Source organism: Quercus lobata, chromosome 5 (genome assembly GCF_001633185.2).
Source record: "Quercus lobata isolate SW786 chromosome 5, ValleyOak3.0 Primary Assembly, whole genome shotgun sequence".
NCBI lineage: Eukaryota > Viridiplantae > Streptophyta > Magnoliopsida > Fagales > Fagaceae > Quercus > Quercus lobata.
The window spans coordinates 8,063,508-8,085,852 of NC_044908.1; the positions used below are offsets into that span (position 1 = coordinate 8,063,508).

At 36.6% G+C, this 22,345-nt stretch overlaps 3 protein-coding genes and 1 pseudogene across 3 annotated transcripts; all 4 read left to right on the forward strand.

The window, feature by feature from the left end:
* Positions 1 to 1,598: 1,598 nt before the first annotated feature.
* On the forward strand, positions 1,599 to 2,313 carry LOC115989882 (G-type lectin S-receptor-like serine/threonine-protein kinase At1g11300). Its single transcript, XM_031113756.1, has 2 exons — positions 1,599 to 2,240; positions 2,299 to 2,313. Exons 1-2 carry the CDS (start codon positions 1,683 to 1,685, stop codon positions 2,311 to 2,313), a joined length of 573 nt encoding a protein of 190 aa, XP_030969616.1. The 5' UTR covers positions 1,599 to 1,682.
* LOC115992765 (G-type lectin S-receptor-like serine/threonine-protein kinase At1g11300) lies at positions 2,184 to 2,984 on the forward strand. Its single transcript, XM_031116987.1, has one exon. The coding sequence runs from the start codon at positions 2,369 to 2,371 to the stop codon at positions 2,921 to 2,923; it is 555 nt and encodes a 184-aa protein (XP_030972847.1). The 5' UTR covers positions 2,184 to 2,368; the 3' UTR covers positions 2,924 to 2,984.
* A 73-nt stretch (positions 2,985 to 3,057) lies between these two features.
* LOC115992764 (G-type lectin S-receptor-like serine/threonine-protein kinase At1g11330) lies at positions 3,058 to 7,068 on the forward strand. The gene is made up of 5 exons (XM_031116986.1): positions 3,058 to 3,300; positions 5,910 to 6,118; positions 6,194 to 6,404; positions 6,760 to 6,856; positions 6,941 to 7,068. The coding sequence occupies exons 2-5, from the start codon at positions 5,960 to 5,962 to the stop codon at positions 7,056 to 7,058; spliced, it is 585 nt and encodes a 194-aa protein (XP_030972846.1). The 5' UTR covers positions 3,058 to 3,300; positions 5,910 to 5,959; the 3' UTR covers positions 7,059 to 7,068.
* Positions 7,069 to 12,772: 5,704 nt separating this feature from the next.
* On the forward strand, positions 12,773 to 16,024 carry LOC115992761 (annotated as a pseudogene).
* Positions 16,025 to 22,345: the final 6,321 nt, after the last annotated feature.

The following is a 22,345-nucleotide window of genomic DNA, read 5'->3' on the forward strand; positions in this document are numbered from 1 at the left end:
AAGATTCACCGTCAAGTTGAATCTGACCAATCGTTTGGGGGACAAAGGGCAAAAGGTTAAGGGTATACCCAATGGGACGTAGGACCTATGATGCTAGTCATTTGATTGTTGAGGCCTTGGTTTTGTCGTGCAATAGATGCAGGACGTATTGGTGACAATCCACCAATTTGGCTGGTAGCAATTTTTTCTTTTGGGGTCATGCTTGTGATTTGTGAAACGACTGAACGACCCAGTCAAATTTAAGGGAATTAGCACTTTCTGGGTTGTCAAACAAAGGTACAGAGAAATTGTAGTTCATTGTTTTAGACCAGTATTTTGGAACTGGAATGATGAGTTTGGTTGAGGTGTATAGGGAGGGGATGAAAAAGGAATAGGAAACTATGATTTTCTATAATTTATTCGGGCAGAAAATGGAGAGAATAAAATAGGGTTTTCACCCGGCCTATCATTTTTGTTCCTTTCAAATTGGTGGAGAAAATGACTTGAGCAATGAAATTAAAAAATTCTTCTCATTACCCCCATTGTTTCAAACTACAATAAGTTCCGGGATGAAAAAAATAATAAAAATGAAAGGAATCTATGATTTTCTATCATTTATTAGGGGAGAAAAGGGATGAAAAAAGAATAAAAAGGATAGGAAACTATGATTTTCTATCATTTATTAGGGGGAGAAAATAGAGAGAAGAAAGTAGGGTGGGTGGATAAAAAGGATAGGAAACTATGATTTTTTATCATTTATCAGGGGAGAAAATGGGGAGAAGAAAAGAGGGTGGGTGGAATTTTCAACCTAGTCTATCATTTTTGTTCCTTTCAAATCCGGGAGAAAATGACTTGAGCAACGAAATTAAAAAGTTCTTCTCATTACCCCATTGTTTCAAAGTACAATAACTTCATAATAATCACATCAAAAAAAAAAAAAAAAAAAAACTTCATAATAATAATAATAATAATATAATTTCTATCTTATTTTTCCACCATTTACCAAATATTTATGGTGAAAAATTAAATGATAATTACTATTGTGGTCCCTAAACTTTAGTAAAAGTTTGTTTTTCATTTCTAAATTTATTTATTTATTTTTCATTTCTAAACTTTGTAAAGAATTTTTTGAATATTATAGGGGCAAAAATAAGGATGAAAAAAGAACTTTTTCAATAGTTTAGAGATAAAAAAACAAACTTTTTGTAAAATTTAAGAACATAAATAAAATATTTTCAATAATTTAAAGAAGAAATATGAACTTTTTAATAATTTATGAATGAAAAATGAACTTTTAAAGTTTAGGGATGAAAAACAACTTTTTGGTAAAATTTAAGGACCAAAATAGTATTTTACCTAAAATTAAATTTTTTATTTTTTATTTTTTATCATTTTATCATCCCAAACAAACAGAGCCGAAGTGATGTTAATTGAGAGGTAACATTCTTTTTATTTTTTTTAATTTTTTTTTATAGTTAATATGATTTTTTTTTTTGGAAAGGGTTAATATGATTTTATGCTACTTTCTTTATGATGCCATATTCATATTGAAGAAAACTTTGTGGTTGAACACGTGGATTTGTGAGTTAATTTTGAAAACTTTGACTATTTATGTCAAAGTTGGCGTCTATCCAAGACTTTTGAACGTCTTCAGTTGACGTCTATCCAAGAAAACTTCGAATCAAAATCATAACTTGTTATAGATGAACATGGCTACATGTTCTGCATTCTCACACACAAGCAACTCAGAACAAGTTATGGGACTTCTTAAGAAGACAAACTTGTTGTCTGTCCTTTGTTGCTTCTGTTTAAACTTAACCGTTGCCATAGACACCATTAGATCTTCTCAATCCATCAACGACACTGAATACATAATATCCAATGGGAGTGCTTTCAGACTAGGATTCTTCGGCCCTGAAAATTCTACCAATCGCTACCTCGGAATCTGGTATAATAATATTTCTGTATTCACTGTCATATGGGTAGCTAATAGACAGAAACCACTCAAAGATTCTTCTGGGATTCTTACTATATCCAAGGAAGGAAATCTTGTGGTACTAAATGGACAGGAAGAGATTTTTTGGTCATCGAATGTTTCAAATTCTGTAACCAATTCTAGTGCCACTCTTGGGGATTTCGGAAACCTTGTGTTGCAGCAAGTTGATACTACAGCACTGGTACTGTGGGAAATTGAAAACCATCCTTCTGATTCCTTCTTGCCAAAGATGAAACTTAGTACTAATTTAAGGACAGATCAGAGAGTACAGCTGACATCATGGAAAAGCCCTTCTGATCCATCTATTGGAAGCTTCTCTGCAGGCATTGATGCACTGAACATTCCTGAAATTTTTATTTGGAAAGAGGGTCACCCATATTGGCGGTCTGGTCCATGGAATGGTCAGGTCTTTCTCCTGTATATCGTACTAGATTTACTGTGGTTGATGACAAACAAGGGGCAGTTTCTGATACTTTTACTGATTCGGATGTCTTACATTTGCCAAGTGTTGTTTTGGGTTCGCAAGGAAATGTAGTGCAGACATATTGGGACGATGGGAAAAAGGATTGGGAGGTTGTGTTAATTCCAGAAGATGAGTGTGATGTTTATGGCACATGTAATGCATTTGGAAGCTGTGATTCACTGAGTTCACAAATCTGCAGTTGTTTGAGAGGGTTTGAGCCGAAGATTATTAAGGAATGGAATAGAGGAAATTGGACTAGTGGATGTGTCAGGAGGACACCATTGCAGTGTGAAAGAATGAACAATAGTATTGAAGAAGGAAAAGCAGATGGGTTTTTGAAACTGGAGATGATCAAAGTGCTAGACTTTGCAGAGTGGTCAAATGTGAACAAAGAAGATTGTCGAAAGCAGTGTTTGGAGAACTGTTCTTGTGTAGCTTATGGATATTATACTGGCATTGGTTGTCTGTCATGGAGTGAAATCTAATTGACCTACGACAATTCTCTGTTGGTGGATCAGATATATATATATATATATATATATATATTCGCTTGGTCAATTTAGAATTTCGTAAGTTCATTTGATTTAAGTCACAGTTTTGAGAAATCTTATGCTTCTGATCATCCAGCGGTTGGACCCCTTGTTTGGTTAACTGGTTACTTACAACAAATGCAATAGGATTTCAATATTTTTATGTTAAATTTCTTTACTCAATTTTGACTGAATTAGTTTAAAACTTTTCTTATACACAGAAGATGAGAGAAATTTGAGAGTAATCATCACAATTACAGTGACTATTGGAGCGATTGCTATAGCCAGCACTGCTTTCTTCTTCTGCAGGTGGATGGCTAAGAAAAAGAGAGGTAATATGCCCAATTCTCCATTAACTAATAAGTTGCTGTGCGATGCATGGATAATTTTATGATATTTTATGTAAGACGGTTTTTGATAATATTGTACATATATAATATATTATAAAAAAAGGTAAACTAAATTAGAGTAAAGAAACATATACTTTTTGAGATATTAAAAATTAGTTTAATAGCTTCACTGCATATTTGTAGCCTTCTCAAGTTAAGATTAATTTAAAAAAAAAAAAAAATCATGAAACCAAAGGTAAATGCAAAAGAGTAACGGGATCATGAAAATCAACTAATTTATGTTGTGTTTACATATTTCATACCATGAAATGAAAGTATGTCCAACCCTTATACCGTCTTCCACTCATCAATAGTGCGATATTAAGACATGATGTGGACAAGTGTATATACATATGTCTTATAGAAAATTTAAAATTAAACGATGGTACTCCATTGCGCACCAAATATTCTCTCTACTTTTATATAAAAAACAAAAACTATTCAACCAAATTATCCAAACTTAAATCATATTTAAGTCCCTAATTTTAAAAAGAAAAAAGAAAAAAAAAATTATCCATAGGGGTTTCGGCATCTTGATGGTGGTGGGAAGCTAGTATAACGAAGGTGATGACCCTTCAAATTCCACTTTCTCTCTCTTTCAAATGTTTTTTCAGTCTCAAGTATTTTATTTTGGTAATATATAATAAAACAATGCGTTTTATTTAACAATTCACAACATTTTTGTGACTCTTTATCTCTCTTTAGGGCTTTATTTGATTAGTTATTACTATTAGTTCTTAATTATTATTTTAGATACAGTACCTTATATACTATACTGAAGGTTTCTCTTTTAAAATTTGGACACGTGGCTACCTTAACAGAAATACTAAACAACGTCAAAAATAATTTCCCACAGCATGAGAAAACTCAACCCATTAGTCCTTTCTCTTTCACTTTCATTGAGTTCCAGCAGCAAAACTCTCTGAGTCCCCTGTTCTATCTTGGCTAGAAACCAAATCCTCTTGAACAAAAATCAAACAAAGGTGAGCGAATTTAATATCATGAAAAATAATCTTGAGGGTACCTTCGGGGTTCAAGAGCGAGATGTACATTTTGAGTCTTTTGGGTAACCCAAATCTCTGTAGCCCCACTTTGAAGCCCTTGCATCCATGTTCAAAACCCAAACAACCTTTGTCCCATGTTGTTTTAGTTATGCTAGCTGTCTGGGTTGTAATCCTACTCGTGTCCCTTGTGTTATGGTTTTACAAAACGAAATTTCTAGCGTTTGGTACCAAGTCCAAAAAGAAATGGAAGGTAATCACATTCCATTGAATGGGATTCAATGAGGAAGACATTTTTGCATTCCAAAGAAAAGAAAATTTGATTGGATGGTTGGGTATATAAGATGAAACTTAGAGTCAAATATTAGCAATTAGAACTTTGAAGGCTTTGGGAAAAGAGAGAGTTGCTGCCCCTGGATTGGATTTCTCATGTGAGGAGAAAAATGGTGTGTTTGTTTGGAGGTGAAATAGGATGGATGGAAAACTTTGGAAAGAAAATGGGAATGAAAATTTTTTTGAGTGTGTTTAGTTGGGTGGAGAGAAAGGAAAATAAATGATAGGGCCCACATGTTTTCTCCCCGATCCCATTAAAAAGTTTTCTCTTCAAAATGAAGAGAAAATTAAAAGGAGAAAATGTGGCTACTTAGTGAACAAAAATGTCCATGTCTAATTCTTTTTTTTTTTTTTTTTTGGTGGGCACATTGCCTATTTCCCTTTTTTTTTTCCTTTTCCTTCCGGATGTTGCTTTTTTGTTTTTTGTTTTTCAGTTTTTTGATTTCCTGGGTTTTCTTTCCTGATGTTGCTTTTTTTTTTTTTTTTTTTTTTTTTTTTTTTTTTTTTTTTTTTTTTTTTTTTTCCTGGGTTGTGGGTGTAATAGTTGTTTTGTTTAACTAGACATGATTTTTTTTTGGGACATGATTTTTATTTTTTAATAAAAGGGGTGGTTGCTTTTATTTTTTTGGTTGTTTGTCACTTTTTTGTATTAATTGACCATCATTTTTTTAACAAAGATGTATGAGTAAATTTATACAAACTCACTTTTTCCATTATTCCACTTTTCCATTCACAACCAAACAAAAAGGATAGAAATTAAAATCTTTTCTATCCTCCCACAATTTTTCATCATTCCACTCTTCCATCCTTTCAACTAAACGGACCTTAAAGGTATTTCTATTAAAGTAGTCATGTGTCTACATTTTAAAAGGAAACCAAAAGTACAATACATGAAGTATTTAAGTTTTCACCTTAATTTTTTTGCTTTTTAAAAAATACTAAAACGCTAGGTATGCTAAAAGACATGAAAAATAGAGAAAAATTTGGTGTAAACTTAGGCAATTAATAAGATATTAATGAGATACCAGTAAAATAAGTTAATATAAACTTTTGGGTAACAGTAAAAAAAAATAAAAAATAAAAAAAACTTAATGAAAGAGGTAAAAAAAGGCTAAATACAAAACTAGAATGTCACTTAACAGGATCTTATGCACTCTCACATGAGGTCTTTGCTTATATATATATATGTGTGTGTGTATTGATATTGATTTGCTACAGAGACAATGCATTGCAAGATGGATTACTAAATAATATAATTTGCAACAACAATGAAAAGTAAAAGCAATGAGAGTTTACTGTTTGACTTCCTAAACGACATGAAACTCCAAGATCTACTAATCTTTAATTTGGAAGAATTGGCAACAGCAACAAACAACTTTGATATGGCTAATAAGCTTGGACAAGGTGGCTTTGATCCAGTCTATAGGGTAATGGTTTCTTAAGTAGACTTCATTTTTCCCTCTCAAAAATATATGTGCTGATATTCTTTACTTTTCTTATAGGGTAAATTGCATAATGGACAAGAAATAGTAGTGAAGAGATTGTCTAGAGCGTCTGGGCAAGGGTTTGAAGAATTTATGAATGAGGTGGCGTTGATTTCTAAACTCCAACATCGGAATCTTATTAGACTTCTTGGTTGCTGCATTGAGGGAGAAGAGAAGATGTTAATCTATGAATACATGCCAAACAAAAGTTTGGATGCAATTCTTTTTGGTTAGTTCATACACTTATTTATCTTGAATATCAAGTAAGTCAGTACATAAAACAAAACAAAACAAATTTTAATAATAAGTTTCATTGTGCCAATTTAGTCACTTGAAGCATACTTTTGTGCTAACTTTGCCCCCAAATTATTTTCTCAATAGTATTTTTTTTCTCCATACAAATTTATCTTCATACATTATTTATTTGGCTTACTATTGATTAGATTTAGTCCACCAAAAACTCCTTAATTGGAGAAAACGTTTCAACATTATTGAAGGAATTTGTCAAGGGCTACACTACCTTCATAGGGATTCTAGACTAAAGATTATTCATAGAGATCTAAAGGCATCTAACATTTTTTTAGATCAAGAGCTTAATCCAAAAATATCGGACTTTGGTATGGCTAGAATATTTGGAGGCAATGAAGATCAAGTCAAAACTATAAGGGTTGTCGGGACATAGTAAGAGCTTTGTTGAAATTAAATTTAGGTTATGGCACCACTTATACTCAAATAATATGGATGTGTTTCAATGTTTGTGTGCAGTGGTTATATGTCTCCTGAATATGCAATGCGAGGGCTATTTTCAGAGAAATCAAATGTCTTTAACTTTGCTGTTATTATTAGTGATTGTCAGAGGGAGAAGAAACACTTGCATTTGTGATGAGGAGCAATACTTGGGCCTTGTTGGATTTGTAAATCTAACTTAGAACATTCATAAGATCAGAAAATTTAGTTAGACCCTAATCAAAAGCTATTTATCTATTTAATTTATTTATTCATTTTTGACATTGTCTACTTTCAAAAAGATCGAATGATTTCAATTTTTGTCTTTCACACTTTTTATTTTTTAAGCATGGAAATTGTGGAACAATGACAACAATATGGCTTTGGTAGACCCAGAAATATGGGATCCATGCTTTCAAATGGACATTTTGAAATGTTTACATATCGGACTGTTGTGTGTGCAAGAATTGGCAAGAGATAGACCAAATGTGTCTACTATTATTTCAATGCTAAAGAGTGAGATTTTAGATCTGCCTACTCCAAAGCAACCTGCCTTCATGGAAAGGCAGATTGCTTCAAATATAGAGCTTGCTCAACCGGGTCAAATAAGATTCTCCATTTGTAATGTCACTGTTTCAATAGTTAGTGGTCGATAAAAAGAATTTTTTTTTGAGATAAATTCCACTTAATTTGATTAATATTTTCTTCTGGAAGTAAGAGTAAGTAATCTCAAATTTAATTATATTATATTTTTTTATTATGCATTTTTTTCTTAAAGAAACCATGCTATGTTGGCTTGAATTAGGACATTGATTCTAGCACACTTAGTTTACTTCGTCCCTACGTACCAATTATTTTAAATTTTAAATTTAGACATCAATAAAAAATGTGGACATCAAGCATGAAATTATAAATATTGTGTGTATAAAGTGTACATCATCGAGTGTGTGAGAACATTTTAGTTATAAGCAAACCAAGTTTGATTATTAGTTTATATATTCTGTACAACCTTAAAAACATTAGGTTGTCATATACAAGGACTTAACCAACAACCCCCAAATTTTTTTTTTTTTAAAAGAAAGACGAAAAATAAAATACTTTATGTTTTAATGCTAGGGGGACTTTAAAGACCTATCTTGGATTTTAGTGCTAATGTTTGACAAATACAATTTATATAATGTAAAAATATAAACTTTGTAAATCTTTAGTTAGGCTTTTTTAACATTGCTTACTCATGTTTGAAAAATGCCACTTAGGGTCCATTCGGTTGGAGGGGTGAAAAAGTGGAAAAATAGAAAATGGTGAGAGGATAGAAAAGTGGGAGGATAAAAAATATTTTATTTTCTCTCATTTTTGTTTGGTTGGGAGTAGAAAAATGGAGAGATGGAAAAAATGAGTTTGAATAAATTTACCCATATACCCTTATTAAATAATGATGCGCACTTAAAAAAAGAAAAAAAAAAGAAAAGACAAATAACCACAAAAAAAGAGCAATCACCCAAATTTATTAAAAAAATAAAAATCATGTCGCAAAAAAAAAAATCACGTCTAGTTAATAAAAAAGCGACTATCATGCCCAGGCCCTAGAAAATCAAAAAAAGAGAGGAAATGTTACTGCCCGAGAGAGAGAGAGAGAGAGAGAGAGAGAGAGAGAGAGAGAGAGAGAGAGAGAGAGAGAGAGAGAGAGAGAGAGAGAGAGCATGCTAGGCCTAGAAAATCAAAAAAAAAAAAAAAAGAAAAGAAAAAGAAGAGGCAACGTTGCCTTAAAAAAAAAAAAAAAAAAGAACGTTACTGCTCAAGAGAAAAAAAAATAAAATAAAATAAAGGCAACTTGAAGAAGCCCATGTGCACATGCACATGAAGATTTTTGTTAATCAAGAAAAAATTCATCCCCACTCAGTTTTCTCCCAATTTTGGGGAGAAAACATTTTGATGGACTCAGGGAGAAAACACTTAGGCCCCACAATTTATTTTCCTTCCTTCCTATCCAACTAAATACACTCTAAAAAAGTTTTCCTACCTATTTTCTCTCCAAAGTTTTCCATCCACCCTGTTTCACCTCCAAACAAACACACAGTTAATACCCAAAGTTGGCTCAGTTATGTAGCTGTTTTCACCTCATTTCTTTCATCAGTAAAAACTAAAAACTAAAAATAAAAATATAGCAAACAAGATCTAAAAGGGTATTTATAAAAAAATTGAAGAAACTGCTTATGAATTGGGCCAGGAACACTCAAAGATAACCCAACCAGTGCAAGCCTGATTTAGATTTCTTCTTTTAGAGACAAACTTTTTTGGTTTGTAACATAGAGACCGCACTTTACTAATAAGAACCACTTACCTGGTGATAAGTCTTAGGACCGTGTTGATCTTCCCTCAGACTTTGATGAGAAAATAGCTTGAATAACCTTTTATTAAATAATAAATCTAGAGACTTATTATTTAATAAAAGGTTATTAAATAACAAGTCTAGAGACTTATTCTCAAAAAAAAAAAAAAAAAAAAAAAAAGTCTAAAGACAAAATTTTTCACTGTTGTTTCAAACTGTTGAGGTGGTATGTTATTAATGCTAATGAAAGTGTTCACTAATGGACCTATGTGAAAATGATGTTGCCTTATTTATAACTTGACACATCAACAATAAAAATAATAATACTCCAATTTTTCTCTATATGTATCTTTTTTTCTTTTTTTTAAATACCTACCAAGAAAAGTTCATGGATAGATTGCATTATCTTACAAACTTTGGTATCTTGTTTCCCTGCCATATAGGCTAACTTCCTACTATCAGCTAGAACAACATGAGAAACTGATAAAATTAAAACTCTAAGGTTGTTGTGTTGTACATTGTAAGGAATATCCTTCAAAATGTTCCCTCATCTACCATGGCCAGTGTTCTTTGTTTTGCTAATGCTTGGAGCATGGTGGTTAATAATTCCCTAGACCAAGCACCACTCAATTCCATAGGGATCCCTTTTGTCAAAGATGAGAACTATATAGTTAGTCATAATAGAATGCACCAAATAGAGACCTATAGATCAATTTGTAGAAAGGAAGGCTTCCACACTTTGATGATCTTATGCAAGACCATTGACCCACAGGATTCCTAGATGATCTAATCTTCAATGTAGTTATAAACCTATTCAATTTAACTCTAGGGAGGGATGAAGGGACCACGCACCATACTTAGGTAGGTAAACATAGAAATATGGAATTCAGGGCTAACAAATTGACCACAAGAATGATACCATTGTATCACTGGACAATTGAAATCCCAAATTTACTACTTATTTATTTATTTTGGCCAAGTGTAGATAAAAAGTCATATCTAGTGCATAAGACTCTCCTGTTTTTGCAAGGTCTACGAGAGTGGTTAGTAAACAATCTTACTCTTAATTGGAGGAGGAAGTATACCCTGTTTCAAGTGTATGCTTCCTCCTACTCACAATTGAGTGGGTCACACAGCTGGAACCCACTTAGCTGTAAGTGGGAGGAAACATACACCTGAACAGGGTGTATTTTCTCCAATTGGAGAGTCTAATTTTGAAACTTCAACTCGTGACACATCATTTGGGAAGACAAAAACTTGTCATTGCACTTAGGTCCAACCTCTTATCCACTATACCAAATGTCTATTAAAATGTTAACAACACCAAGTTATCTGCAAAACTTAATAGCATAAGAATAATAAGTAAATTATGGGGAATATTTGTTGATGAATAATGATTGTAACTATGTGAAGGCATCATTAGATCTTACTTGATTTTTATAAATTAATTGAATTAATTACATCGAGAAACTAATTATCCATTTGGGAATTAAGCAGTGCTGCCACAACCACATGGAAATGAAGCATCATAATAAGGTTCAGCCAGAGTAAGAGTGCTCCATCAAGAATGTAGATATGGTACTTCTCTTGGAACTGTGTTACTTTACAGAGCTTGGTTAACCCCTGATTGTAGTAAGTTATCTAACTTTCGATATCTTTTCAACTCTTGTTTAACTTATTTCAACTGTGATTCCTATGTTTCTGTTTGGGAACAGCTTATCCAGGGGCGTAACTAGAAATATTTGTTTGGGGAGCTGAGGTAACACTATCATATTGATTTGCAATTCAAGAAAAATACAAAGTATGACATATATACATACATATATGTCTTCCTAGATTAGTTTTAGAAAAAAAAAAAAACATTAAATCGAACAAAAACTAGAATACACTTACAAGAAATAATATTCATAGAAATTTGTTAGGTTCTAAGGACTTAGGAACTAATATATTAAAACTCTATTTTGTAATGTTGGCAAACCATGATCAAAATGTTTTAGTCTTGTTTAAACTTGCTCAAAGTATATGCTTTTTATGTAAAGTTGGAATCGAGTTGCTATAAGATTTATTGTGTAAATCTGTCTAGCTCGATCGATCGAGAATTAGACTCGATTGATCGAAAGTCGTGTAGATTATTTTTTCTGCAGAATTTCCAACTTAGCAAATATTTTTAAAATTAAAATTAAAAAAAAAATTATTTTAGGTAAAATACTATTGTGGTCCCTAAACTTTAGTAAAAGTTTGTTTTTCATTTCTAAATTTATTTATTTTTATTTAATTTTTTTCATTTCTAAACTTTGTAAAGAATTTTTTGAATATTATAGAGGCAAAAATAAGGATGAAAAAAGAACTTCTTCAATAGTCTAGAGAAAAAAAAAAAAAAAAACTTTTAGTAAAATTTAAGAACATAAATAAAATATTTTCAATAGTTTAAAGAAGAAATATGAACATTTTAATAATTTATGAATGAAAAATAAACTTTTTAAAGTTTAGGGTTGAAAAACAACTTTTTGGTAATGTGGGGCCCAAATGATTTATGGGCCAGGCCCATCTACCCGGGGAGAATCCAAAGGCCCAAGCCGAGGAGGGCTATGGCCCAAACTCGACAAGATAGCCTTTGGATACCGCCGAGGGCAGTTCAGTCCTCGGCAGACCCAAAGTACCCCCAGAAAGAAGGGTAAAAACGGTATAGGACTGAAACTTGGAAGAAAGATCTAAAATATCCAGGGAAAGCTGCTGTTATTGCCATTTAATTCTCTGAACCTGACAGAGCCGCATTCTTTGGCTTTTACAACCATCCCCAACGACTTTGGGTATGGACTGACGGGACAAGTATCAGCCTTGGAAAGGTTGACTCTATACGTGGATGAAGGATAGTGGACGCAGGCGAGTATAAAAGGAAAGATAAGGAACCTAGAGAAGGGGTTGGGAAAAATGGCAAAAAACCAGAGCCTCCCAGCCCACCTCCAGGAGAAAGACTCCAGGGGTGAAGGAAAACTTAAACTTGTACGAACACCATGAAAAACCCACCGCCTGTCGATCAAGGCCTAGCCTTCCAAACCCACGCTCTACAAATGATATTGTTTGGGCCTTTTTACGTGCGAACCCAACACCGTTAAGGTCCGCCACGAATCGTGTCCTTACAGGTAAAGTTTAGGAACCAAAATAGTATTTTACCTAAAATTAAAATATATTTTTTATCATTTTATCATCCCAAACAAACAGAGCCGAAGTGATGTTAATTGAGAGGAAACATTCTTTTTATTTTTTTAATTTTTTTTATAGTTAATATGATTTTTTTTTTTGGAAAGGGTTAATATGATTTTATGCTACTTTCTTTATGATGCCATATTCATATTGAAGAAAACTTTGTGGTTGAACACGTGGATTTGTGAGTTAATTTTGAAAACTTTGACTATTTATGTCAAAGTTGGCGTCTATCCAAGACTTTTGAACGTCTTCAGTTGACGTCTATGCAAGAAAACTTCGAATCAAAATCATAACTTGTAATAGATGAACATTGCTACATGTTCTGCATTCTCACACACAAGCAACTCAGAACAAGTTATGGGACTACTTAAGAAGACAAACTTGTTGTCTGTCCTTTGTTGCTTCTGTTTAAACTTAACCGTTGCCATAGACACCATTAGATCTTCTCAATCCATCAACGACACTGAATACATAATATCCAATGGGAGTGCTTTCAGACTAGGATTCTTCGGCCCTGAAAATTCTACCAATCGCTACCTCGGAATCTGGTATAATAATATTTCTGTATTCACTGTCATATGGGTAGCTAATAGACAGAAACCACTCAAAGATTCTTCTGGGATTCTTACTATATCCAAGGAAGGAAATCTTGTGGTACTAAATGGACAGGCAGAGATTTTTTGGTCATCGAATGTTTCAAATTCTGTAACCAATTCTAGTGCCACTCTTGGGGATTTCGGAAACCTTGTGTTGCAGCAAGTTGATACTACCGGACTGGTACTATGGCAAAGTTTTCAACATCCATCTGATTCCTTCTTGCCAAGCATGAAACTTGGTACTAATTTAAGGAAAGATCAGAGAGTACAACTAACGTCATGGAAAAGCCCTTCTGATCCATCCATTGGAAGCTTCTCTGGAGGCAATAATCTACTAAACAACAAGATTCCCGAAGGTTTTGTTTGGAATAAGGGTCGCCCATATTGGCGGACCGGTCCATGGAATGGTCAGATCTTTATTGGAATACCAAACTTGTATCCTGGATATCATTCTGGATTTATATTTGTTGACGACAAACAAAGGATAGTTTTTGAAACTTCTACTTATTCGAACGTGTTACGTATGTCAAAAACTGTTTTGGATTCGCAAGGAAATCTAGTGGAGACATATTGGAATGAGGAGAAAGAGGATTGGGAGGTTGTGTGGTTTACTCCAAAAGACAAGTGTGATGTTTATGGCACATGTGATGCATTTGGAAGCTGTGATTCGCTTAGTTCACCAATCTGCAGTTGTTTGAGAGGGTTTGAACCGAAGATTATTAGAGAATGGAATAGAGGAAATTGGACTGGTGGATGTGTCAGGAGGGCACCATTGCAGTGTGAAAGAATGAACAATAGTATTGAAGAAGGAAAACCAGATGGGTTTTTGAAACTGGAGATGATCAAGTGCCAGACTTTGCAGAGTGGTCAGATGTCAAAAAAGAAGATTGTCAAAAGAAGTGTTTGAAGAACTGTTCTTGTGTAGCTTATGGATATTATACTGGCATTGGTTGTCTGTCATGGAGTGGAAAACTAATTGACCTACAACAATTCTCCGCTGGTGGATCAGATATATATATTCGTCTAGCCAATTTGGAATTCAGTAAGATCATTTGTTTTAACTTTCAAGTCATAGTTTTTTATAACCTTATGCTTCTGATCATCTAGCAGTTGGACCACTTATTTGGTTAACTGGTTACTAACAACATATGCAATAGGATTTCAAAATTTTTATGTTAAATTTCATTGCTCAATTTTGACTGAATTAGTTTAAAACTTTTCTTATACACAGAAGAGGAGAGAAATTTGAGAGTAATCATCACAATCACAGTGACCATTGGAGCGATTGCTATAGCCAGCACTGCTTTCTTCTTCTGGAGGTGGATGGCTAAGAAAAAGAGAGGTAATATGCCCAATTGTCCATTAATTTGCTACAAAGACTAGGCACTGCAAGATGGATTACTAAATAATATAATTTGCAACAGCAATGAAAAGTAAAAGCAATGAGAGTTTACTGTTTGACTACCTAAATGATGTGAAACTCCAAGATCTACCAATCTTTGATTTGGAAGAATTGGCAACAGCAACAAACAACTTTGATATGGCTAATAAGCTTGGACGAGGTGGCTTCGGTCCAGTCTATAGGGTAATGGTTTCTTATGTAGAGCTCATTTTTCCCTGTCAAAAATACATGTGCTGATATTCTTTACTTTCTTATAGGGTAAATTGAATAATGGACAAGAAATAGCAGTGAAGAGATTGTCTAGAGCCTCTGGACAAGGGCTTGAAGAATTTATGAATGAGGTGTTGTTGATTTCTAAATTCCAACATCGGAATCTTGTTAGACTTCTTGGCTGCTGCATTGAGGGAGAAGAGAAGATGTTAATCTACGAATACATGCCAAAAAAAAGTTTGGATGCAATTCTTTTTGGTTAGTTCATACACTTATTTATCTTGAATATCAAGTAAGTGAGTACATATATCAAAACAAAACAAATTTTAATAATAAGTATCATTGTGCCAATTTAGTCACTTGAAGCATACTTATGTGCTAACTTTGACCCAAATTGTTTTCTCAACCGTATATTTTTTTCTCCATACAAATTTATACTCATACATTATTTATTTGGCTTACTATTGATTAGATCCAGTCCACCAAAAACTCCTTAATTGGAGAAAACGTTTCAACATTATTGAAGGAATTTGTCGAGGGCTGCTCTACCTTCATAGGGATTCTAGACTAAAGATTATTCATAGAGATCTAAAGGCATCTAACATTTTGTTAGATGAAGAGCTTAATCCAAAAATATCTGATTTTGGTATGGCTAGAATATTTGGGGGCAATGAAGATCAAGTAAAAACTAAAAGGATCGTCGGGACATAGTAAGAGCTTTGTTGAAATTAAATTTAGGTAATGGCACCACTTATGCAGCGGTTATATGTCTCCTGAATATGCAATGCGAGGGTTGTTTTCAGAGAAATCGGATGTCTTTAGCTTTGGTATGTTATTACTAGAGATTGTTAGTGGGAGAAGAAATACTAGCATTTGTGATGAGGAGCAATACTTGGGCCTCGCTGGATTGGTAAATCTAACTAATAATATTCACAATGTTGGAAAATTTAGTCAAACTCTAATCAAAAGCTATTTTATCTATTTAATTTATTTATTCATTTTTGACATTGTCTAATTTCAAAAGGATTGAACAATTTCAATTTTTGTCTTTCACACTTGTTATTTTTCAGGCATGGAAATTGTGGAATGATGACAACAGTATGGCTTTGGTAGACCCAGCAATATGGGATCCATGCTTTCAAAGGGACATTTTCAAATCTATACATGTTGGACTGTTGTGCGTGCAAGAATTGGCAAGAGATAGACCAAATGTGTCTACTGTTATTTCAATGCTTAAGAGTGAGATTTTGGATCTGCCTACTCCAAAGCAACCTGCCTTCATGGAAAGGCAGATTGCTTCAAATATAGAGCTTGCTCAACCGAGTCAAATAAGATTCTCCATTTGTAATGTCACTATTTCAACAGTTAGTGGTCCATAAAAAGAATTTTTTTGAGATAAATTCCTCTTAATTTGATTAATATTTTCTTTAGGAAGTAATAGTAAGTAGTCTCAAATTTATTTATATCATATTTTTTATTATGCAAGTTTCTTATATTTTTAAAAGAAACCATGCTAAGTTGGATTGAATTAGGGCATTGATTCTAGCACACTCCTTCCTTTACATCTTCCCTATATACCACTTGTAAGGACACGATTTAGTACCGAACCAAAACAGTATCGGGTTCGTACGTAAAGGGCCCAGATAATATGATTTTTAGAGCGTGGGTGTAAAGAACTAGGCTAACTGTAATCTATCCTCCAAAAACTCAATTTCATGAACGTTCAAGGTTTTTCAGTTGATACTCTGGGTATTCCTCCTTAGTGACTAGTCCCAATCCTTCTTTCTCTTCTCCCTTTTCTCTCTCTACTTTCCGTCTCTTGTTCTTTTTCTTTCTTTTTTCTGTCTCGATCCCCCCTCTTTCATGTTCTTCTTTTAGTTTATATATCTCCCTTTGCGCTCCATCCTCGCCGCACACGTGTAGGTTGGGTTCAGAGGATTTCTTTCTGTCCCATCTGGCACCTCCTGGAACTTCCTATGGGCAGCTGTAAGGCTGCTTCCCCACTGTTCAGGTATCACCTCCAGAAGAAGAAAGCAGTGCTGGCTAATTGGTTGAGAGGTCATTAATGCGGAGGTAGCTGTAGCTTCAGATATTTGTTTGCCTTATCTCTTTCATCTTTAGTCGGCTACTCTACCCTTTGAGATGACTGAATTCTGAGATCTGATCGCAACGAGACCACGTCTTGATCGTCCTCGGACGCGTTCTGCCGAGGACCATGGTGTCCTCGGACGAGTATATGGCCTCCGATGGGCCACTGGCCCAACAATCCTGAACCCATTCTGAATCCTATGGGCCTATTAATCGAACGATCCCCACAATAGCCCCTCAAAATCCTACTTTTCGACTCTTCAGGAGAAAAGGTGGATTTTGACGTCATAAGCCTGCACCTGTGCGCGTTTTGGGGCATGCCCCTGACGCTTCAGCACCCCGATTTTGGTAGCATTAAATTCTGACAACTCCCTTGTCTCCCACGTTCGACGGTGAGATCCAAATCAAACGGTAGGGAGCTTCTCTTGTTTTGTGAGCGGGAATTTTACCGCTCACAACCTTCACATGACTATAAAGGCGCTCCAAATTGAACCTGCACCTTGTCCTTAATGGTTACGTGGTTCCAGAGTTTATACATTGAATCTGCCTTCTTCCAGTCTTCACTGTTCTCCTGGCGACTACAAATAATCATACGTTGTCCGAGGTCCTTCCTTTGAACCTGTAAGTCCTCTTGAAGCTTTTGCCATTGTTTTTCTGCACCAAAAAGTTTTTTCTCTACTAAGACTCTTTAGAAAAATGGGGAAACAGAGGAATCCCTTTCGGCGTCTCGTTGACTCCGAGGAGGGTATTAGAAACTTCCGCTCTAAGTACAATATCCCACCTATGGTAGGGATGAGGTATGCAGCCCAAGGGGAGTGGGTTGACGCCAGGCAAACTGGGGAGGTGGTTATCCCCATGATTGCCTTTATTGAAGGCAGGATGACCATCCCCATGGGCAGTATCACTAGGGGTTATCTTAATTTCTTTAGGCTATCCCCCACCCAATGCGCTCCCAATATGTTTAGGGTTCTGGGGAGTATAGACGCTTTGAATCAGAGAATGGATCTAAACCTATCACATCACGACGTGAATTGGATATACAGCCTTCACCGCCTAGCTGACCAGGATTATTATCTCAAGTCGAGATATCCTGCAGTAAGGCTAATTCAGTGCCTCCCTACTTCAAATAAGTACTTAAAGGAGGATTTCCTTATTTTTTCTGGGGAATGGCATGATGGTCTACCTTGCCCGACAGTAGAAGGAACCCCAGGTGGGTGCAAAGTTACAGACCTATGCCACTTAGCTCGTGAACACATTTTACTTACCTTTATTATTTTCGGGTCTTACAAATTTAACTTTAAAATTAACGGTTTTGCAGATAGACGCTACATGAAGCCCAATCTCAGATTAGTCAATAAAGCGAGCCTAGACATATTATTGAAAGCCGAAATATACGTGAACGAGGCTGATGGTCAGCTACGGGCAGCACATTTAATTCTTGGCTATACCCCCCTTTCTTTTGGCTTTCAGGCGCCGAAGTACGTGATTAGGGCACGCGATCCTCGGCTTCGCCGTATCAGTGTTGCCTACGAAGGGTTCGTTGTTCCAGAGGGTATCCCACTTCCCAAACACACACCTCTCACAGAGCCTCTTCTTGTGGCCAGCGTCTCGGCGGGGCCTTCTTTACCCTCATCTTCCTTCAAGAAAAAGGGAACCAATAGGAAAAGGAAAAGGGGAAAAAACAAGGAAATCGTTGTAACAGTGTCTGAATCCACGGACGACTTAGAGATTCTCGATCAGCCCACAAGCCCCAAGGAAAGTTCTGACGAGATGGGGGTACACAGGAAACCCCAGAAAAGTTTAATGGAGCTGATGGAAGGTCAACAGGGAAAGGCTGCACCTGCCCAAACAGTACCATCCCTGGTTTCATCTCTTCCAGCCAGGTCTCCTCCTACAGTTCCTCGCCACCCTCCTCAATCTTCTCCGCAACCAACGCCGACCAGTATTGCCGAGCAAGAAAAGCGCAGAGAACAGAAGGGTAAGGAGGTGATAGATGCGAGTAAATCTCGCCCCACTCGAGAGGAGGATGTCCAACGAGCTGCAAAGCAGCAGAAAACTAGGCACGCCGCTACGCGGGGTCAAGAGAAATCTGATTCCCCACGTCCCGATTCACAGGCGTGGCTGCCAGCTCCTATGCTCAGTGGGGAGCCCCTGCGAGACGATGCCTCTATAAGGGACTTCAACGGCGGCATTGGGTGTCATGTAGCCTCGGCCATAGAGGAGGCCTTATTGCTCCCAAAGGATATGGCTGAGATAAAGAATGTGAGGAAGAATCAACTCATCTTTGACAATAAACGATATTTGGGCATGGTGAGACACTGTTTTTTACACTGTTTCATTGTGCGACTGTTGCTTACTAATGCGCATTTTTCATTAACTAGGACGCTAATTCACACCCCGTTTCTTACAGATCATCCAAAATACTTTCAAGCTCGACGAGATGCTCAATGCTTGCTCCAACCAGCTAGATGGTGAAAGGAAAAGAAGGGCAACGGCTGTACAAACCTTGTCCAAATCTGAACAGGATTTAATCGCCGCAAGGAAAAAACTACAGGTCGAAGAAGAAGCTCGCAAGAATGCTGAATTGACATCAGAAGGTTACCAGAAGCAGACCGAGGAACAAGCCAAGCTTCTGCGTGAAGCGAATGCCGAGCTGAAGAAGACTCAGGAGCAAGTTCTTGTTCTTAAGAAGCATCTGGAAGAGACTCAGAAGCTAAGGGAGAAAGCTGAAAAGCTCAAAGAACAAGCCGAGAAAGCGAAAATCAAGTCCGAACAGGCAATGAATGAAGCCGAGCAGAGGGGCTATGAACTTGGGATAGCTGAAACTGAGAAAGCCCTAAGAGCCGAAGTTCCGGAGGTGTGCCGCATCTTCTGCGCGAGAACCTGGAGTGAGGCTCTGGACCGTGCTGGGGTTGAAGCCTCATCGGAACTACGTAAGCCAGAGAACGTATATTACCCCGAAGCGATACGCTCTTCAGCGCCTCAATCATACCAGGCTGATACCCCTTCCCCAGCTATTAACCCTAACGAGGAGGCTCTGCCTCGCAATTCCCCTCCAGGAGCTTCCCCCAACAAACCCACCACTGCTTCAAAGGCAGAGACGGTCTCACAAGGTTTTCAACAAGAATTGGACTCCACAGTTCAATCAACTGGGGACATTACCAAAAAGTAAAAAAGTAGAAACTGTTTTGTAACTTTGACTAGACATTTAATAGAGTACTTTCTCGTTTAGCTTCTTATCATTCTGATGACTCTAAGTTATCTTCACCCGTACTTACTTTGTCGTCGTAATTTTGTATGGGTCCATCTCAATCACCTTTTTCATTACACGCCAACCTTGCATTCGGGGCTTTCTCTTTCTGACTCTTTAATGAATGTTCATAGGGCATTTTTTTCACCAAGTTTATGATTTAGAAAGCTCATCACCGCTCTATTTACCATTTAATAATTCGATACACCACTTAGCAGGTCAATTTCTACCGAGTTTACGGTCTGAGGACTTGACATGACCTAGTTTCTGTTCAACAGTTCAGTATGAATAATAGGATGTTAATTTCCACTAGGTTTGCGATCTGAGGACCTGGCATAACTTAATTTCTGTTTAACAATTCAGTATGAATGATAGGATGTTAATTTCCACTAAGTTTGCGATCAGAGGACCTGGCATAACTCAGTTTCTGTTTAACAATTCAGTATGAATGATAGGATGTTAATTTCCACTAAGTTTGCGATCCGAGGACCTGGCATAACTCAGTTTCTGTTCAACAATTCAGTATGATAGGATGTTAATTTCCACTAAGTTTGCGATCCGAGGACCTAGCATAACTCAGTTTCTGTTTAACAATTCAGTATGATAGGATGTTAATTTCCACTAAGTTTGCGATCCGAGGACCTGGCATAACTCAGTTTCTGTTTAACAATTCAGTATGATAGGATGTTAATTTCCACTAAGTTTGCGATCCGAAGACCTGGCATAACTCAGTTTCTGTTTAACAATTCAGTATGATAGGATGTTAATTTCCACTAAGTTTGCGATTCGAGGATCTAGCATAACTCAGTTTCTGTTTAACAATTCAGTATGATATGACAGGATGCGAAATTTACAGGATGCATATTCGACGTAAGTTTAAAAGAGAAAATCTGAATTGAAACTTCTTTACTAGTAATAATACCTTCTGAGATTATTTACATTCCAAGGATGGAGTACAGGTTTTTCATCTAGGTCTTCTAGATAGTAAGCCCCTATTCCTGCTACAGAAGTAATCCGGTATGGTCCCTCCCAATTGGGTCCTAGTTTTCCCCAATTTGGATTCTTAGTGGCCCCCAGGACTTTTCTCAGCACCAGATCTCCTATGGCTAACGGCCTCACCCTCACATTGCTATCGTAGCACTGCTTGAGTTTGTGCTGGTAGTAAGCTAGCCGTACCATCGCGCTCTCCCTTCGTTCTTCAATCAGGTCTAGACTTTTTTCCAACATTGCGTCATTGTTGCTAGAAGAGAATGCACTGGTCTTTAATATTGGGAATCCAGTTTCCAGGGGAATAACGGCCTCGGCCCCATAGGTCATGGAAAAGGGAGTTTCTCCCGTCGAACGTCGGGGTGTTGTTCGATACGTCCAAAGCACATGTGGTAGTTCTTCCACCCATTTTCCTTTCGCGTCGTCTAGTTTCTTCTTAAGCCCATTGACAATGACCTTGTTAACAGCTTCAGCCTGCCCATTGCCTTGCGGATAAGCTGGAGTGGAATATCTGTTTCTTATTCCCAGTTCTGAACAGTATTTCCTAAAGGCATTGCTATCGAACTGGAGCCCATTGTCCGAAACAAGAGCTCGTGGGATTCCAAATCGCGTAACAATGTTCTTCCAGACAAACTTCTTCACATCTACGTCCCGGATGTTCGCCAAGGGTTCAGCTTCAACTCATTTAGTAAAGTAGTCTGTGCCGACCAGCAGGTACTTCTTGTTTCCTATAGCTTTAGGAAAAGGGCCGACAATGTCCAGCCCCCATTGTGCAAAGGGCCAAGGGCTCGAAAGAGGGTTAAGAACTCCTCCGGGTTGGTGGATATTCGGAGCATATCTTTGACACTAATCGCATTTCTTAACGTACTCCTGCGCTTCTTTCTACATATTCGGCCACCAATAACCTTGCGTTAGTGCTCGGCATGACAGGGACCTTCCTCCGGTATGGCTTCCACAAATGCCCTCATGCAACTCTTCCAGGATTGATTCTGCGGTCTCAGGAGGCACGCAGAGCAAGTATGGCCCAGAGAAGGACCGTCTATATAGCTTTTTATCCTCGGATAACCAGTACCGAGGTGCTCTCCTTCGTATTTTCTCAGCTTCCACCTTATCCTCAGGCAACACGTCATTGTCGAGAAATTTTAATATAGGGTCAATCCAGCATGGCGTCAGACTAGCTTGACGAATTTGGCAAACTTCCTTTTCTGGGGAAGCGGGAGTATGCAAGTCTTCGACAATAATTACCCGAGGGAAACTTCGTACTGAGGAGGTGGCAAGGGTCGCTAAGGAGTCTGCGTGGGTATTTTCACCTCGTGGAATATGTAATACGTCAAAAGATTCGAACTCTGTTCGCATATGCCTAACCCGGTTCAGA